Source organism: Lampris incognitus, chromosome 20 (assembly GCF_029633865.1).
Source record: "Lampris incognitus isolate fLamInc1 chromosome 20, fLamInc1.hap2, whole genome shotgun sequence".
Classification (NCBI taxonomy): domain Eukaryota; kingdom Metazoa; phylum Chordata; class Actinopteri; order Lampriformes; family Lampridae; genus Lampris; species Lampris incognitus.
Window position 1 is genome coordinate 23,371,157 of NC_079230.1, and position 16,346 is coordinate 23,387,502.

The following is a 16,346-nucleotide window of genomic DNA, read 5'->3' on the forward strand; positions in this document are numbered from 1 at the left end:
CCCTTAATAACTTCCATACTTCTTCCCATCGCCAGACCTCTGGAGAGGATTGTAGTCGGATGTGTTGGATGGATTTTCTTCATTCTCTCTCTCCTCAGTTCTCACAACACAATCTCTCTCTCTCTCTCGCTCTCTCTCTCTCTCTCTCTCTCTCTCCTCTCTCTCTCTCTCTCTCTCTCCTCAGTTCTCATTACACACACTCTCTCTCTCACTCTCTCTCTCGCTCGCTTTCTCTCTCTCTCTCTCTCTCTCTCTCTGGTGTTTAGTGGTTGTTAAGTCAAGTCAGTTTTATTTTTATTTGTATAGTCCAATATCACAAATTACAAATTTGCCTTAAGGGGCTTCTTGTTTACCAACTTTCTGTGCAGGTCTGAATAGTCTTGTCAAATTATGGAAAATGAATTCGACCATTTCCAGATCTCGAGAAGGAATTTAAATTGCCCTAAACAGCACAGGTGCTTGAACAACTACAAATGAAGTTAACACACACCCACAGACATTTAATGTTTTGAGGTAATTGTCACGGCTTAGCCTATGTCAGCAAAGCTTGTGCTGAGCTCCAATTTAAAATCTCCAAATCCTGTCAAGAGCACCACAAAACTTTTGGAATTTCAAAGTGGAAACTTTGTGGGACCCTTTAGTTTATATGTGGGATTTAACAGAATCTTTAGGCCTTTATTTAATTCTTGGATCCCCCTGATCACAGCTTAGCCGAAACCCTCTGGCCTTTGTGTGGCTCTTCTATCCTCCAGACTACGGCGGTGGAGGTGGTGGTGGTGGTGGGGGTGCAGTTGCAGGGCTGCTGCAGCCAGAGCAGTCTGAACAGTAATGGCAGCCTTCCGGGGGCAGGAAGTCATCGGAGGCTTTCGGACCGGCGTGTGGCCAGTTGGGCCGCCTGTTTTGAGCGTCTCCTCCAGGACGCCGTGGGTGTGCGCTATTTCTCGGTAAGTGGGGCAAAGTGCCCTTGGAATTTAAACGTTTTTCAAGGTGGCTGAAGCGAGCTATGGGTTACTGAAAGCTATTTGGCATGGAGTAATAAACAGTTTTGTCTGGTTTGAAAGATGGTAGATAACTCCTTGAATTGCAACGATTGGTTGTTATTGTTACCAATGCTCTGGATCCAATGGCCCCGATTCGTTTGATAGTTTTTGCAGAGCATCTATTTAAACAACCAGCTGAGGTGTTCATGGAAATAGTGGTGGGTGAGAATGGCCATGTTGATGGGGTTGTCAAGTTAGCACCTGCTGATGCAGATGTTTCCTTGTTGAAAGCCCACGCATCCCCACAGAAAACTGGACTTTAAATTCTTATTGGCTTAGAAACAAACCTCCTCAGTGTTGTTCCCAACACAGATCAAACTCAAGCTATATGCCCAATTCTGTACCAATACTTATCGAATATTTTATTTACAAGATTATGCCACATAATTTGGAAATGAGCTGAGGTTGAGACACAAAAGCAGTCTGTTGTCTTTGAATCATGGTAGTGAAACTGTGACTGCTTTCTGTCTCTACAGGAATTTCTCAAGAAGGAATTCAGTGAAGAGAATATCTTGTTCTGGCAAGCCTGTGAATACTTCAGTCATGTTCCTGCAACTGACAAAAAGCAGGTAAGTGCCCCTTGTACTGTTACAAAAACAGCTGGTGCTTGTGTCTTTGAGGTCCTGTGTTGTCAGATAGAGCATCATGGCATTAATGCTGCAAGATCCACTGTGGTCACCCATGATAAAAATCTAGAGCCTTATGGTCTTCTAAGGTTTTGGATAAACGGTGTATGCTGTCTTAATTTTTTCCGATTTTCTGAAAACTGCAAATGGTTTTACAGCTATGAGGGAGAGGCTAGGAGAACAGTGGCTGGGGTGCAGATATATATTTTCTTATCAATGAGGATTATAATGTTCATTAAAAGCCATGCAAAATCTCTGGGAGTCCGGGTAGCTTAGCAGTCTATTCCGTTGCCTACTAACATGGGGATTGCTGGTTCGAATCCTCGTGTTACCTCCGGCTTGGTCGGGCATTCCTACAGAGACAATTGGCCGTCTCTGTGGGTGGGAAGCCGGATGTGGGTGTGCCCTGGTCGCTGCACTGGCGCCTCCTCTGGTCGATCAAGGCGCCTGTTCAGGGGGGAGAGAGAACTAGGGGGAATAGCGTGATCCTCCCACGCAGTACATCCCCGTGGCGAAACTCCTCACTGTCAGGTCAAAAGAACCGGCTGGCGACTCCACATGTATCGGAGGAGGCATGTGGTAGTCTACAGTCCTCCCCGGATCGGCAGAGGGGGTGGAGCAAGTGATCGGGACAGCTTGGAAGAGTGGGGTAATTTGCCGGATACAATTGGAGAGAAAAAGGAGTAAAATCTAAAAAAAAAAAGCATGCAAAATCTTTAACGTCTTATAACAGCATACACACCATGGCCAAAAGTATGTGGACGCCTGAACATCACACCTATATGTGCTTGTTGAACATCTCATTCCAAAACCATGGGCATTAATAAATATGGAGCTGGGACACCCTTTTCTGCTGTAACAGCTTCCACTCTTCTGGGGAGGCTTTCCACTAGATTTTGAAACATGGCTGCAGGGATTCGCTCCCATTCATCCATCACGAGCATTAGTGAGGTCAGGCACTGAAGCTGGGGAGAAGGCCTGGCTCACAGTAGGCATTCCAATTCATCCCAAAGGTGTTGGATGGGGTTGAGGTCAGGGGCTCTGTGCAAGCCAAATCAAGTTCTTCCACACCAAACTTGGCAAATCATGTCTTTATGGACCTCGTTTTGTGCATGGGGGGCATCGTCATGCTGAAACTAGAAAGGGCCTTCCCCAAACTGTTGCCGCAAAGTTGGAAGCACACAATGCTCTAGAATGTCATTGTGTGCTGTAGCATTAAGATTTCCTTTAAGGGGCCTAGCACGAACCAAGAAAAACAGCCCCAGACTGTTATTCCTCCTCCACCAAGCTCTACAGCTGGCATCATGCATTCGGGCAGGTAGCGTTCTTCTGGCATCTGCCAAACCCAGATTGGTTCGTAAGACTGCCAGATAGTGAAGCATGATTCATCACTCCAGAGAATGCCTTTCCACTGCCCCAGAGTCCAATGGTGGTGTGCTTCACACCACCCCAGCTGACTCTTGACTTTTTGCACATGGTGACCTTGAGCTTGTGTGCGAATGGTCAGCCATGGAAATCCATTTCATGAAACTCCTGACGAGCAGTTCTTGTGCTGACGTTGCTTCCAGAGGCGGTTTGGGACTCGGTAGTGGGTGTTATATTTTTACGTGCTACGAGCCTCAGCACTCAGCGGTCCGTTCTGTGAGCTTGTGTGGCCTGCCACTTCATGGTTGAGCTGTTGTTGCACTGAGATGTTTCCACTTCAAAATAACAGACTTTCAGTTGACTGGGGCCGATCTAGCAGGGCAGAAATCTGACCAACTGACTTGTTGGAAAGGTGGCAGTAGCATGTTGAAAGTCACTGAGCTCTATATTTAGCGAGTGAGTGAGTTAAAAGCCAAATTAAGGAAGAGCTCTGCATGTAAAAATACTGAATTGTAGCTGTCGCTAACATTTTTTTTTTAATTTGTCTTGCAGTTGTCCCAGAGAGCGGCAGAGATCTACAACAGTTTCCTGTCCAGCAAGGCCACAACGCCTGTCAACATCGACAGCCAGGCTCAGCTGGCGGACGATGTCCTCACCTCTCCGCGGCCTGACATGTTCAAGACTCAGCAGCTACAGGTACCATCGAAAACCATACCTGACAGCCTTTGAACACATTTCAGAAGACATGGGCAGTGCTCGGTTTATCCTAATCAAATTTCTGTAAGTGATCCCCTTTAGTCTTTTTTTTTTTTTTAATGCCGGTTCCTGGATTATTTCCTCAGCTGACTTGAATATTTTGGAGTCGTTGCGTGTGTTTGGTTTTGTCAGTCAGGTTCCATTAGGGAGGCAAAGTGTTTAATTGTACTTGGCTTGATGTCTTGGCCTACTGTTTTGTGTTGCACCAACACTGAGTTGCAGCTCAGACCTTTTCATGGACATTACTGTTGCGGGGAGGTCTTCTGTATGCTGTATGGGGGTTCATTCTCATCCAGCCTTCAGTCACTATACACAAGCATATTGTATTTTTTTTTTTTTTTTGGTGACCATCTGGGTTTGTTTATCAAAGGGCTCTCATGCTTTACCAGAGAGATAAACACAAACTGGCATACTCCCACACCGACAGGCTAGTGCAGGCAGACACACAAACGCACACACACAGGCCTGTATATTTTCAGCTTGCTCTTAAACATAGCTAAACCTTAATTGTTAGGACACCTGTCATAACATCAGTCATTGCCATATGTTAACACCAGCTCTTTCTTCTCCTCTCCTCCTCTTCCCCCTCTGTCTTTTTTGTTTTCCTTCTCCATTTGTTTTCCTCCCTCGCTCTTGCTGTATCTCACCTCTCCCTCCCTCACTTCTTTTTTTTTTCGCTCGCCATCACCGACATCCTCCTCACCTGCTGTGTTTTGTCTTTTTCTCACCGTTTCTGTCTTTCTCACAACCTCCCACTCTCTCCGTTTCCCTCCCACCCTTCCTCCCGAAAGATATTTAACCTGATGAAGTTCGACAGCTACTCGCGGTTCCTCAAGTCCTCCCTGTACCAGGAGTGTATGCTGGCTGAGGTGGAAGGCCGTCCCCTCCCGGACCCTTACCAGATCCCCTGTAGTCCGGCCCCGTCCAAACACAGCGCCAGTTCCGACCGCTCCACCCTCTCCACACCTAAAAAGGTACTGATTCGACTTTGTATACAAGATTATATGAGGACCGTTTCAATAGAAATGTCAAGTAAATGTTTTGCGCATGGGCATCAAGCACTTTGTTGTTTGTTAAAATTACATCTGATGGTGTCCAGGTGGTGTGGCAGTCTATTCCATTGCCTACCAACACGGGGATCAGCGGTTCAAATCCCCATGTTACCTCCGGCTTGGTTGGGCATTCCTACAGACACAATTGGCCGTGTCTGCAGGTGGGAAGCCGGATGTGGGTATGTGTCCTGGTCGCTGCACTAGCACCTCCTCTGGTCAGTGGGGACAACTGTTTGGGGGGGATAGCGTGATCCTCCCATGCACTACGTCCCCCTGGCGAAACTCCTCACTTTCGGGTGAAAAGAAGTGGCTGGTGACTCCACATGTATCAGAGGAGGCATATGGTAGTCTGCAGCCCTCCCCGGATCAGCGGAGGGGGTGGAGCAGCGACCGGGACGGCTCGGAAGAGTGGGGTAATTGGCCAGATACAGTTGGGGAGAAAAAAAGGGGGGAAATTAAGTCTAACATTGTCTAACGTTACGAATTACATTGATTTGGTCCGCCCATGCTTTGAACCACAGGAGGCCAGGAAGCAGAGGTCAGGGAGGTCACTTACCGAAGACTCCAGAGACGAGAGCGCTGATAAGAAACGTGGGATCTTCTTCTCCTGGTCTCGAAACAGGAGCTTTGGGAAGGGCCCAAAGAAAAAGGACATCGGAGACATTAACCTTGGTGAGAACCAAAACTGTCTCCATTGTTTTCAACAGAACCTGAACTCACTGAATAACGCACTGGTTTTTAAGGCAGTCAATGTTTAGCTGGGCGGCACGGTGGCACAGTGGTTAGCGTGGTCGCCTCAAAGCAAGAAGGTCCTGGGTTCGAGCCCCGGGGTAGTCAAAGCTTGGGGGTTGTCCCAGGTTGTCCTTTGTGTGGAGTTTGCATGTTCTCCCTGTGTCTGTGTGGGTTTCCTCCGGGTGCTCCGGTTTCCTCCCACAGTCCAAAGACATGTAGGTCAGGTGAATCGGTCATACTAAATTGTCCCTAGGTATGAGTGTGTGTGTGAGCGTGTGTGTGTGTGCGTGCGTGTGTGTCGGCCCTGTGTGATGGCCTGGAGGCCTGTCCAGGGTGTCCCCCTGCCTGCCGCCCAATGACTGCTGGGATTGGCTCCAGCATCCCCGCGACCCTGAGAGCAGGATAAGTGGTTCGGATAATGGATGGATGGATGGATGGATCAATGGTTAGATGTTAGATGTACCCTGACTTGGAAAGGCGCATCATATCATAACAATTATATTTTATTACATTTTATGAAATATTATCTACATGTAGATAATGAATGTATGGTGATTACTAATGATTCAGGTTCTAATGTCACCTCACTAGTCCAGGAGGTTGCGCTCTTTCCTCTTGGATCAAAGTTAATGTGCATTCCCTGCTATTTCTTGGCATGAACAACTCTCAGTGACAGTGGCTTGAAATCAATTATACACACCTGTGGCTTCATCATAAGCATGCAGCTCGCAATAGCCTTCGATCCGGATCACCCACTCTTCAACCCCCTCACTTCAGACTGGAATTCTCCCCTCTGCCATATTACAGGTCCCTCTAGTGCTAAAAGGCCTGTTTTTTTTTCCTTTTCATTTTTTTTTTAACTTTCCAATTTATTTTTTAAGTGTACTGTGTGTTTCTTTGCTTGCTGTGAAATTATTATTTTTTCCCCCCATTAGGACAATGATCTATCGGTCTGTCAGGGCACCAAACACTTTGCCTACCAAGAAGATTGTGCGACAGCCAACCACATTGACTATTCTTTTTACCCGCCTTATTGTTTATATAAGATACTGACCCTCTTCCTTGGGTGTGAGATAAGCGTCAGTTGACCTACCAAGTGACCTGATAGTTGTCAGCCGTGTGAATTTATCTCCTCCTGTGGCTTGTTCTACAGATTACTGGGGCAGTAATGGGCGGAGAGAATCCCAAGGTTCCTTGTCTTCTGGTACAAGCCTTGAGATGGCCAATTCCGGCTCTGCTGGCAAGATTGAGGTAAGATTCCCTTGGACAGATCACCATGGCAACACAGAGCCAAGACAGTATCTGTTGAAACCATCATAAGAGGCCAGAGTCTTTTTTTTTTTCATGTTGTCAGCCTACTCATTTTTTATTTATGGACCAAAAAAAATCAGAAGCTAAAAGAAAGCACTGTCTGTCATTTCCTGCAGTTAAATCTTAACATTAATATTTCAGCCCTCAAAATAATACAAAATTGTTTTTTATTTACAAAAAAGTAAGAAATGATAGGCAGCAGTTCACTTTAACCCCCCCCTCAATGCTTTCTTAACAACCGTTTAGTCTGACAATCGGCACTCCGTGGCGGCGTGGGAGCGGGTGCGAGAGTGTTCGCCCAAGCACTGCAGTGTGACTTTACCTGACGGCTCCTGCTCTTCAATCACCCTGAAGCCCGGAGCCTCCATCAGGGAGGTCCTCCGAGATCTCTGCCAAAACATTAATGTCAACATGGCTGCCGTCGACCTCTTTCTGGTGGGAGGGGAGAAGGTGAGCAGGCGTGCATACCGCCAACCATTTTGCTTAGAAATGCTTTAAATATCAGCTGCCAATATCCCATTAACCAAAATGCTGCTGAAAGCTGCTTTTGGTGGATGGTGAAAAGTCCTCTATTAATGATAAGCTCCATAAACTTTGTAAAATCTAGCACCTCCACATTGATGTACTTCATTGTGTGAGTTGGAGAGTCTTTGGTAGAACCGGACTGAAAAAACTGTTTTTAATAGAACTGGAAAGAAAGTCATTTGAAAAGATGAAACGCTGCTTTAAGGGGAAATGCCCGTGGTGCCATTCCCTTTGTGTGCTATTTAGTGCTACTTCTATAATATCTTGTGGTTGTTTCCTCATAGCCTTTGGTTTTGGACCAAGACTGCATGACGCTCTGCTCCAGAGATCTGAGACTGGAAAGACGCACTTTGTTCAGGTATTGATAAGCAGACTTTTCTCTTTAACAATCTGTTCAATTCCTTTACTTTTTGGGACATTCCTGTTTCAATATTTTTATTGTTTTCTACCTCTCCTGTCAGACTGGACCTGGTACCTATTAACCGATCAGTGGGCCTGAAAGCCAAACCCACTAAACCGGTCACCGAGGTCCTGCGACCTGTGGTGGCCAAATATGGCCTCCACCTCAATGATCTGGTGGCCAAAATAGTAAGTCCTTGCAGGTGTCTGCGTTGCCTTCGTGTGTTTGAAGCCACTGTGTGTCAAGGGGCCGATCTGTACCGCCCATGGCAGTGCCACAGGGTGGAGTGTTGGGGGCAGGGGAGGGTGGCAACCGCATCCTTTTCCATCTCTGCGTGGTGGTTAGCTCTGTCTTTGACTTAGCCCAGCCTCTGAATATGGAGCGCCAGGGCTATAATTAAGAATGACGACACTCCTCAAACATGCTAACTCCTCCTTCCTCCCTCAACTCCCTCAAATCCCTGCCAGACAAATTATTTTGGTCCTGTGGGTTTCCAGGCATAATTTCAATATTGTACAGAAAACCCTAAACTGAACACTGTAGTACAAATGGAGCAAGGACTTGTGAATCACATGGCAGATAAATACAGTCTTAAGTAGCGCCCTAATCTGACAAACGACATGTTCTAACTTAGAAATGTTGAACAGTGACATAGTGAAATCTTAACATGCCAATTAAACATACTAACCTGATGCCTAATGTAATTTCTAGAGTGGAGAAACCGAGCCTTTGGACTTGGGCGCCCCAATATCAAGCCTGGATGGCCTGCGTGTCGTATTGGATCGAGCGGACCAAGCCTCAGGGAAAGGTAGGCCTGCCCCCATATCCCAAAATACCGAATGCACTGACACCTGTAGTTCTGAAAAAATAAATTCTGATGTCACACACTTGACGGGGGAATCCTTACAGATGCTGTTAATAGGAGACATCTTGTTTCCCGTCTTGATGTAGCGCCCCCACTCTTGGCTTGTTGAATTCCCAGGAATTGAATCACACTCGTGAACAAAGACCGGCTTCCTGGTTCCACTTTGACTAATAGATCCATATCACACTTATGAAGGATGTGTGTGGTGGCTCATACCTAAACTCAACTGTCCATTCCAACAACCCCCACCCCCTTTTCCCTCTCTCGCTTTCTCTCTCTCACTCTCGCTCTCTCCTAAACAGACAAGTCCAAGTCGTGCTCCTTAAAAGGCCACCCACCAACTAGGAGCCTCTCTGCAACAGTATGTACCCAAGACAACATCTTCAATGCTCTCATAATACCTAAACTCCCATGTATGGTGTTTTGTCCTTTTCAATTGCTGTGGTGCTTCTATAACAATCGGTGTCACTCATTAACAGCCCCAAACAAATCTTTATTAACATTCAACCATTGACAAGCCTATTAATTGGTGTCCTTCCTGAGTTTATTTTGGATTCCCGCTCTAACACTGGCTGTGGCTGACTCATTCCTTTACATAGTCCTGTATTTGTGTGGCAAGCTGTAGCGCCAAACTTAACGAAATATTACTCGGCCCAGATAATAACAGGAAGGTCAGTTAACATATTGAGTTTAAAGTCCCACTATGTAGAATTTTATGAGTAAATATGTCCATATTTTCAATTTTAAACTCGTGCGATGAGATGCTGCAAGATTAGATCCACCCATTAATGATTTACAATGCTCAATGGTTCTGTCTGTTTTCACCTCCAGCCCTCTGCCAGACCATCTGGTCAGGCACAACTGGTATTTTGCCTTTTTTGGAAGTCTTGCCGGCACACAAGAGGTGATGCATTTTACGTATCAGTGAATTTATTTAGCATAACTAGTGCTGGGCTACTACTGAGCAAACATTTTGCCTCCAAACCTCAGCCTCTGCTAGAGGAACTGTAATGCGGTGAAGCGGCCAGTGTGTGAGTTTTAGCTGTGAGCGATTTCAAATTCACCCACTTACTTCAAATTGTAGTAAAATTTGCCGTTTTGTGCTTTTATTTTGAGAATTTTTTTTCTTGACATGACCGTAGCGGGGTATTATTACAGAGGATAAATCAGCACCAAACTGGCTTGAAGACATTCTTTGTCTAATGTTGTTTTCCGCTGAGTGTGTTCTCTCGGAAAAAAAAAAAGTTGCCGGGGAGAAAATGTGTGTTGTTGTTCACGCTTACTGGACACCGGGCTGATCTTACAGTTTGGTTCACACACTGCTCGCTGCTGTTAACAGCCTTGATGTCTCTTGAGGTGACAGCAAATGATGCACGGGCGACGCCGTCAAAGTTTGGCGCCGTTGCCTCTCGCAGCCACAGAACTCAACGATGAGTAAGAAAACAAAAAGTTACGTAGTGGGACTTTAAAGGATGATGGTACTCATGATATGAGGGGCTCAGTGTATCTCCACACCCTGCACAGCGAGTTACACGCATAGGCTCCTTACAGCCCCCCCCCCACTCCCCTTAACAGAGTGCATTGTCATTATTGCGTCTCCAGGGTGATGAGAGGTCGTCACAAAAGGACTTTTTTGGGAGAGCAGGCGGACCAGACGCAGCGCTCCCAGGGGAAAAGAGAAAACAGAAAAAGATTAATATAGATGAAGCTGAAGGTAAACCCCCCCCCCCCCCCGTTTTCCTTCAGTCCTTCTTCATCTTTTTCTTTCCTCTCTCTCTCTCTCTCTGTGTTGTGTTGAATTGTGGTAGAATACTCAGCTTCGCCTTGCCGCCGGACTACGCCTTATCGCTTTGGGGGTGCTAAAAAGAGGGTTAATTTTCTTCTGCAAAGTGTGAGGCCGGTTTGCCGCATGCTGAACTGAGCTAATCCTTCTCTTTCAGTTACGCAGTTTTTAAGGGGAAGTGTCACTAATTTTTTGTAATTCCCCCTCCCTTCCACCACCCCCCACCCCCACCCAACCAGAATTCTTTGAGCTGCTGAGCCGCGCGCAGAGCACCCGAGCCAATGACCAACGCGGACTCCTGAGCAAAGAAGACCTGGTGCTTCCTGACTTCTTGCGTCTGGCTCCTCCCACCTCCTCCTACTCCGCCTCCACTGACCTGGCATGCTCCACCCCTGGCAACAAGTCACATGGCCCGGAGGTAGGAAGAGAGAACGTTTCCCCGCGCGGCCCTCTCTGCTCCAGCCTGCGATCGGAGAGCCTGGACTCCTCCCTTAGTTCCAGTGCCAACGGACACTCTGCTGGGACCAGGAGAGCTTTACTGCCCCCTTCACGCCACCCGTCCTTCGGGTCCCACCTGTCCCCTATCCCCCGGCCCTCCGAGCCCCGGCTGGGCCTCCGGACCGTGGAAGAGGACTGCCACGGCGCTGACCTTACCCTAATAGGGGAGGGTGAGATCAGCAGTCCTAACAGCACCCTGCTGCCCCCCACGCCTGCCCCGATGTCGTCCTTCGAAGGCAGCCTGCCAGAAGCCAACTTCACCCCACCGCCACCCTGCTCCCAGTCTCAAGACGCAAGCAGAAAGGGGGAGTCTAGCTCAGGTATTTCCAAAGTGTGATATATAGTACTCTGTTGTGTGTGTGTGTGTGTGTGTGTGTGTGTGTGTGTGTGTGTGTGTGTGTGTGTGTGTGTGTGTGTGTGTGATCTCTGTCTGCCATGACCTCCCACGATAAATCCTTCGACACTGACTGTGATGCACTTTAATGACAAACTGTAAATGAACCTCCCACAGTTGGCCAAACCTTTTCCTCACATTGTGATCAGCTTTAAATGACTTTAAGTGTTAAACCCATTTCACTTACATTTAGATCAAATGTAAATACAGGAGTGTACATATTGTTAAGTGAGCAACATTTTCGTGGATGTTGTTTTCAGTTCATAACCACAAACTCTTCGGTAATCCCATGTGTCTGGGACCGCCTTCCTCCACCTGACCCCTGAGAGTGACCATGATTTTGTATCTTTGACTGACAATAATGATTATTATGTGTCCGTTTCCTGGCTTCTCGCTACTATGCTCAGTGCATATGACTCAGTGATGAATGTTTGACAAAACATTAAAGTTCAGAGTGATCGAGCAAGTGTCCATGGGCCGCCTGCAGAATGAAAAGTCCCCCGTTTCATGGCTGTTTTAAAAAAAAAAAAAGCATTATGGCTTCATTTGAACTAATTGTATAGTTGTAACACACCACAGCGAACGAGACAATCGAGAAATTGTTATTTGTGGAAGCAAATATAATGGTTCTGCCTATCCTAAAAGACTACAAATCAAGTGCTGTATTTCTTTCCATCCCAGCCTCTCTAATCAAAAGCAATTCAACAATGTCCGGCTAAAGATTGGCTTCCTTTCGATCTCTTTAAAAACTCCATGAGTCATCCGCAAGTTATAAAACGCCGTCAACTTCGGTGCTGGCACATTATCTGACGCCCAATATGATTACATTAGAGGAGAGATGCTCCTCGGTAGTAGTGACATTGTTGAATGGCGTGTCATTCGTCTCTAGAAGTCTGTTGTAGATAATCATTGCCAATAAAATTCTGTACCTGTGTTTGATTAGATCTAATAAATGTTTCAATTGGAAATCACTCTCGTTTGTCTTTTTACATCTCTGTGAGCTCAGTTTCCCCCGCCGCTCCTCTTACCCTGCATGTTCTCTCCCAACCCCCACCCCACCCATAGCTTGATGTTTTACCCCCCCCTAATCAGCCAAGTACCATCTGATATCGCCATGTCAGTGTTGGGTCCCCACGACGTCGTAATTAATGTTGCTCCCGGACCGTCATTGCAACGGACCAATCACGTTGTTGTGATGCGGGGAAAATACCGGTGCTAACCTTACATAACCTCAACCTAACCTTAACCGATAGCTAACCCACAACCTAACCCCACAACCGTCTTTTCCCCCCCCGAGTTGCAAAGGCACGACATCACAACAACATGGTTGGTCACTTGTATTGATGATCCTGGAGCAACATTAACTATGATGTCGTAGGAGCAACACCAACAGGGTGATATCACATACACCAATCACCAATCACCCACTGTCCATTCTGTGTGCTTGCCTTTTGTTTCATCGTGTCTGTCCCTGATGGGCATTTGCTTCTGGACTTGCATTTTGTGGGGTTGTGCGTCCCTTATTATCAAGCATGGTCTCTCATTGGCCTCTGCTTTGTATGCACTGTGTTTGTTTGCACTGATGGATCAACAGAAGTGTGCGCTTGTCACTTTTCACAGCCTGCTTGTTGCCGGTGCTTTTGATTTACCCATCAGCGTGGCGTTGCATGAATCTGCCCCACTGCCTGGTGTTAGATGTGTGTTATCACCGCTTTCTGTCGCGTGCCTGAGTGTGTGCTAAATCGCCCCGAGTGGAGCGCAAGATCTTTATCGTCCCCTGCAGATGGATGTGATTCTACTGTTTCCTTGACATGCTCAGTGAGTTTTCAGTTCTACACCCTGTGGCCCAAGGTAAAGGCTGGCATGTCGAGGTTGATAAGAGTTGGTGGTAAAATTTTACAAGAACCTTTTGAAGAGCGCATTACTGAAACTCCTCTCGCTGCCATTGCAGCCCTGACCGGGTTAGCTTTAGTACAATCTCCGTTTTCAGCACGGACACACGGTGTCATCTGTGCAAAGCTCTACTGAATCCAAGCAAGAGGGCGAAAAGTGAAGGCCAAAATATGCTGTATGTTCACAGAATATAGACAACTTAATGATAAATTATTTACATATTAACAAGAACTGTATTCAGTTAGGCTTTTATGGGAGGGAGGGACAAAAAAAGGGACATCAAAATTATTAACAAAACCAGTCTTGCTGATTAAACTATTATCATGTTAACGTATATTAACTCATGCATTTCCTTTTCTCTTTTTTTGTTGTTGTTTTTTTTGTTGCCAAAAACTGTTACACGTTTTATAACGAACCCAGCAGTGTGGATCAGTTGGTGAGCTTCACCTGAAGGAGCGCTGTGGGACCGGAGTCCCTCAGGGAACCCTGCTGGTATACTCAGCTCTTGGTAGCCGGGGTTATGTTTGCATACTTTGACCTTATCTCGTATTGTATCGGTGCCAACACAGACATTCTGTCCGAGATTAGAGTTGCTAATTTTATCGCTGGTTTCTTCTGAGGAATTCAGCGGCCAAGTGGGGCCGCAAAAGTTGCAAAACCTCAGCAGTGGTGGTTCAAGAAGCTCCCATTAGGAAGACAAACGGGTATGTGAAGAGGGCCGAACACTTGAGTCATTCATTTTTTATACTTTGTACTTGAAATCCTAAATTCTTTTTCAAACTTTAAATTCTCTTTAAGGACTCGCATGCCTCCCCAGCACATTTGAACCCTTCAACTACCCCCCCCCCGCGCCACGGTCCCCCCTGCAGGAATGGACTCATCCGTGCGTTGCTAAGCATCTTAAACGTTAGCAATTCCGTCTAAAAGCTTCCCCCGCCGTCTCACTAGTGTCAGAATGGCCAATTAAGAAAGATAACAACTTGTTTTGATTCTCAACTTGAAAGCAGACGCCCGCCGTCCAGCTGGGCTTTTCTCCGAAGCGCCGTCTGAGCAGGGCCTCTGAAAAGTGAGGTAATAAGACTCGTTCAATACGATTCCCAACCACTGTGCTGCAAAATCTCCTCCCTCGGCAACGCATGGAGGTCATGAAAGCGTTCAACAAAGGGTAGACAAAACATGCCGAACCCGACGTTTTCCATCAGAGCCTTGTCGGTGGAGGGGTTATACATAAAGTTGTGTAAACACAAGACAATTTGGAAGATGCAAAGCTGCACCACACCTCCTCTGGCTGCTTCATGCATTCAGTCTGATTCCTCCCATCGCTGGGCTCCATGGTAACCTCATCCATGGGTCGACCGAGCCACAGATAGAAACTGCCGCTACTGTTTGTCTGTTCTTTCATTTCTTGTATTTTTCCCCCCATTATTTCCCATATGTACAAAAGGAGGATGCCTGTAGTTGACAAGATAGAGTTGTTCTATGTTCCATGCCTTATGTGTTGTTTGGTGTGAGGATGTGCGAATCAGCAAGCAGTGCGAGGCAGCTCGCAGTCTCCCTCCACATCACCACCACCACCACCACCATCACCTTATCTATACAGTCACTCAATCCATCCTATCTGACCAAAGCAAAGGTGTAAAAACCAGGTCCAGAAAGTAAGAGTCCAAACCATGTATTGCTCCACTCATGCACTACACCAGCAGATTCTAGTCAACACCACTCCTCAGCTAGGTAGGGCAAACTAGCTAATGAAATCAGCTGGTTTGGTAACATGGTTGGAGCAAATACACGGTTTGCACATTTATTTTCTGGACCTGGTTTTTACACCTCTGGACCCAAGACTGGATAGTCATGGGACAACATTTTGTGTGCATATGTGTACGTGTGTGTGTGTGTGTGTGTGTGTGTGTGTGTGTGTTAAGAGTTAAGATGTCCAATTCTGAAGTTGTTCACACGGACTTTTCGCGTGAACAACGGCAAACATGCCCCAATTTGAAGGCGCTGGTAGTCGTGTTATAACCAGTTACTGCCAAGACGACGGACAGATGAGTGTCTGTAAGCTACGGCCACCGTCAGTAGATCAGCGCCGACCTACCGCGATGAAAGCAAGAAATGTAAACAGCAGTACAGCGCGGTAGGAGCTGGAAGTAAAAGTAGAGTCCAGAGAAAGTAAATGCCACGACTTGTGTATTTGGGTTGTAGCTGAATATCAAGGTGGCAAGGCTGTTTTTCTCCCCCTTGAGCGGTGAAGTCATGTTTTTGTACAAACATCATCCCCAACACTGCCTCTAGTAGTGGTATCTAGTAACATATCAGATAGAATATTGTAACGTGCATGGATCGGTAGACACGCTGGCCGCTGGTCCGCGGGTCTGACCCTTTAGTCGAGCGGTTAGCGATGCCTCTGGCGGTGCGGGCGATACGGGTTCGCTTCCCGGCCGCGGCAGCTCCTGTGGCTGCGTTGTCCCCCGAATTCGCTTCAATACTATAGTGAATGACAGTACGGAACGTCACGCCATGAGTGTTTGATTCTGCTCTGTTCTCTCTAAACTATACAGAATGGACGGTGAAAGCGCTTGAACTTTCTTACTTTTGACTTTATTAACATAACTGCTCCAGCTGGCGTTGCTCGTGGTCTGTGTCGCACTCTAATTGCTCCCCGGAACAACACAAACTGGGAACGGCGATCCCATCGTTACAACGACAACCGTGTGAAAAATGGCCGCAGGTAGTGAGCGCTACAAAAATAACAAAACAACAAAATCTGAATTTGATTTCATTCAAAGGGGCACTTTAAGACTGGCCGGGCAAAAGGGGGCAGAGGCTCAAATCCTACATGGATTTGATTTAGTGTTTAGCCCCTGGACTATGTGGCGTTGGATCGGTTTAGTTTGTGTGAACAGTATTGGCGGGCTTCCGCTCCCTGCTGGTGACGGGAGCCCAGCAGATAATATGCATTTAATTAATCCCCGTGGGGAAACTCATCCTCTGCATTTAACCCGTGTAGCTAGGAGCAGCTAGCTGCAGCGCCCGGGGACCAACTCCAGTTTTTCCTCCCTATCGTTTCGGTCCGGGACACAGACAGGAGCATTAACCCGACAGACGT

General features: G+C 46.8%; 1 protein-coding gene across 1 annotated transcript in view; it reads left to right on the forward strand.

The window, feature by feature from the left end:
- rgs12a (regulator of G protein signaling 12a) overlaps positions 1 to 16,346 on the forward strand; it is a 48,675-nt gene that overhangs the window by 25,667 nt on the left and 6,662 nt on the right. Inside the window, 14 exon segments of the mRNA XM_056300502.1 lie at positions 753 to 763; positions 765 to 944; positions 1,517 to 1,609; positions 3,584 to 3,727; positions 4,579 to 4,765; positions 5,353 to 5,511; positions 6,725 to 6,822; positions 7,129 to 7,332; positions 7,692 to 7,765; positions 7,869 to 7,995; positions 8,519 to 8,615; positions 8,975 to 9,033; positions 10,275 to 10,386; positions 10,695 to 11,273. Coding sequence (XP_056156477.1) covers positions 753 to 763; positions 765 to 944; positions 1,517 to 1,609; positions 3,584 to 3,727; positions 4,579 to 4,765; positions 5,353 to 5,511; positions 6,725 to 6,822; positions 7,129 to 7,332; positions 7,692 to 7,765; positions 7,869 to 7,995; positions 8,519 to 8,615; positions 8,975 to 9,033; positions 10,275 to 10,386; positions 10,695 to 11,273 — 2,124 coding nt within the window.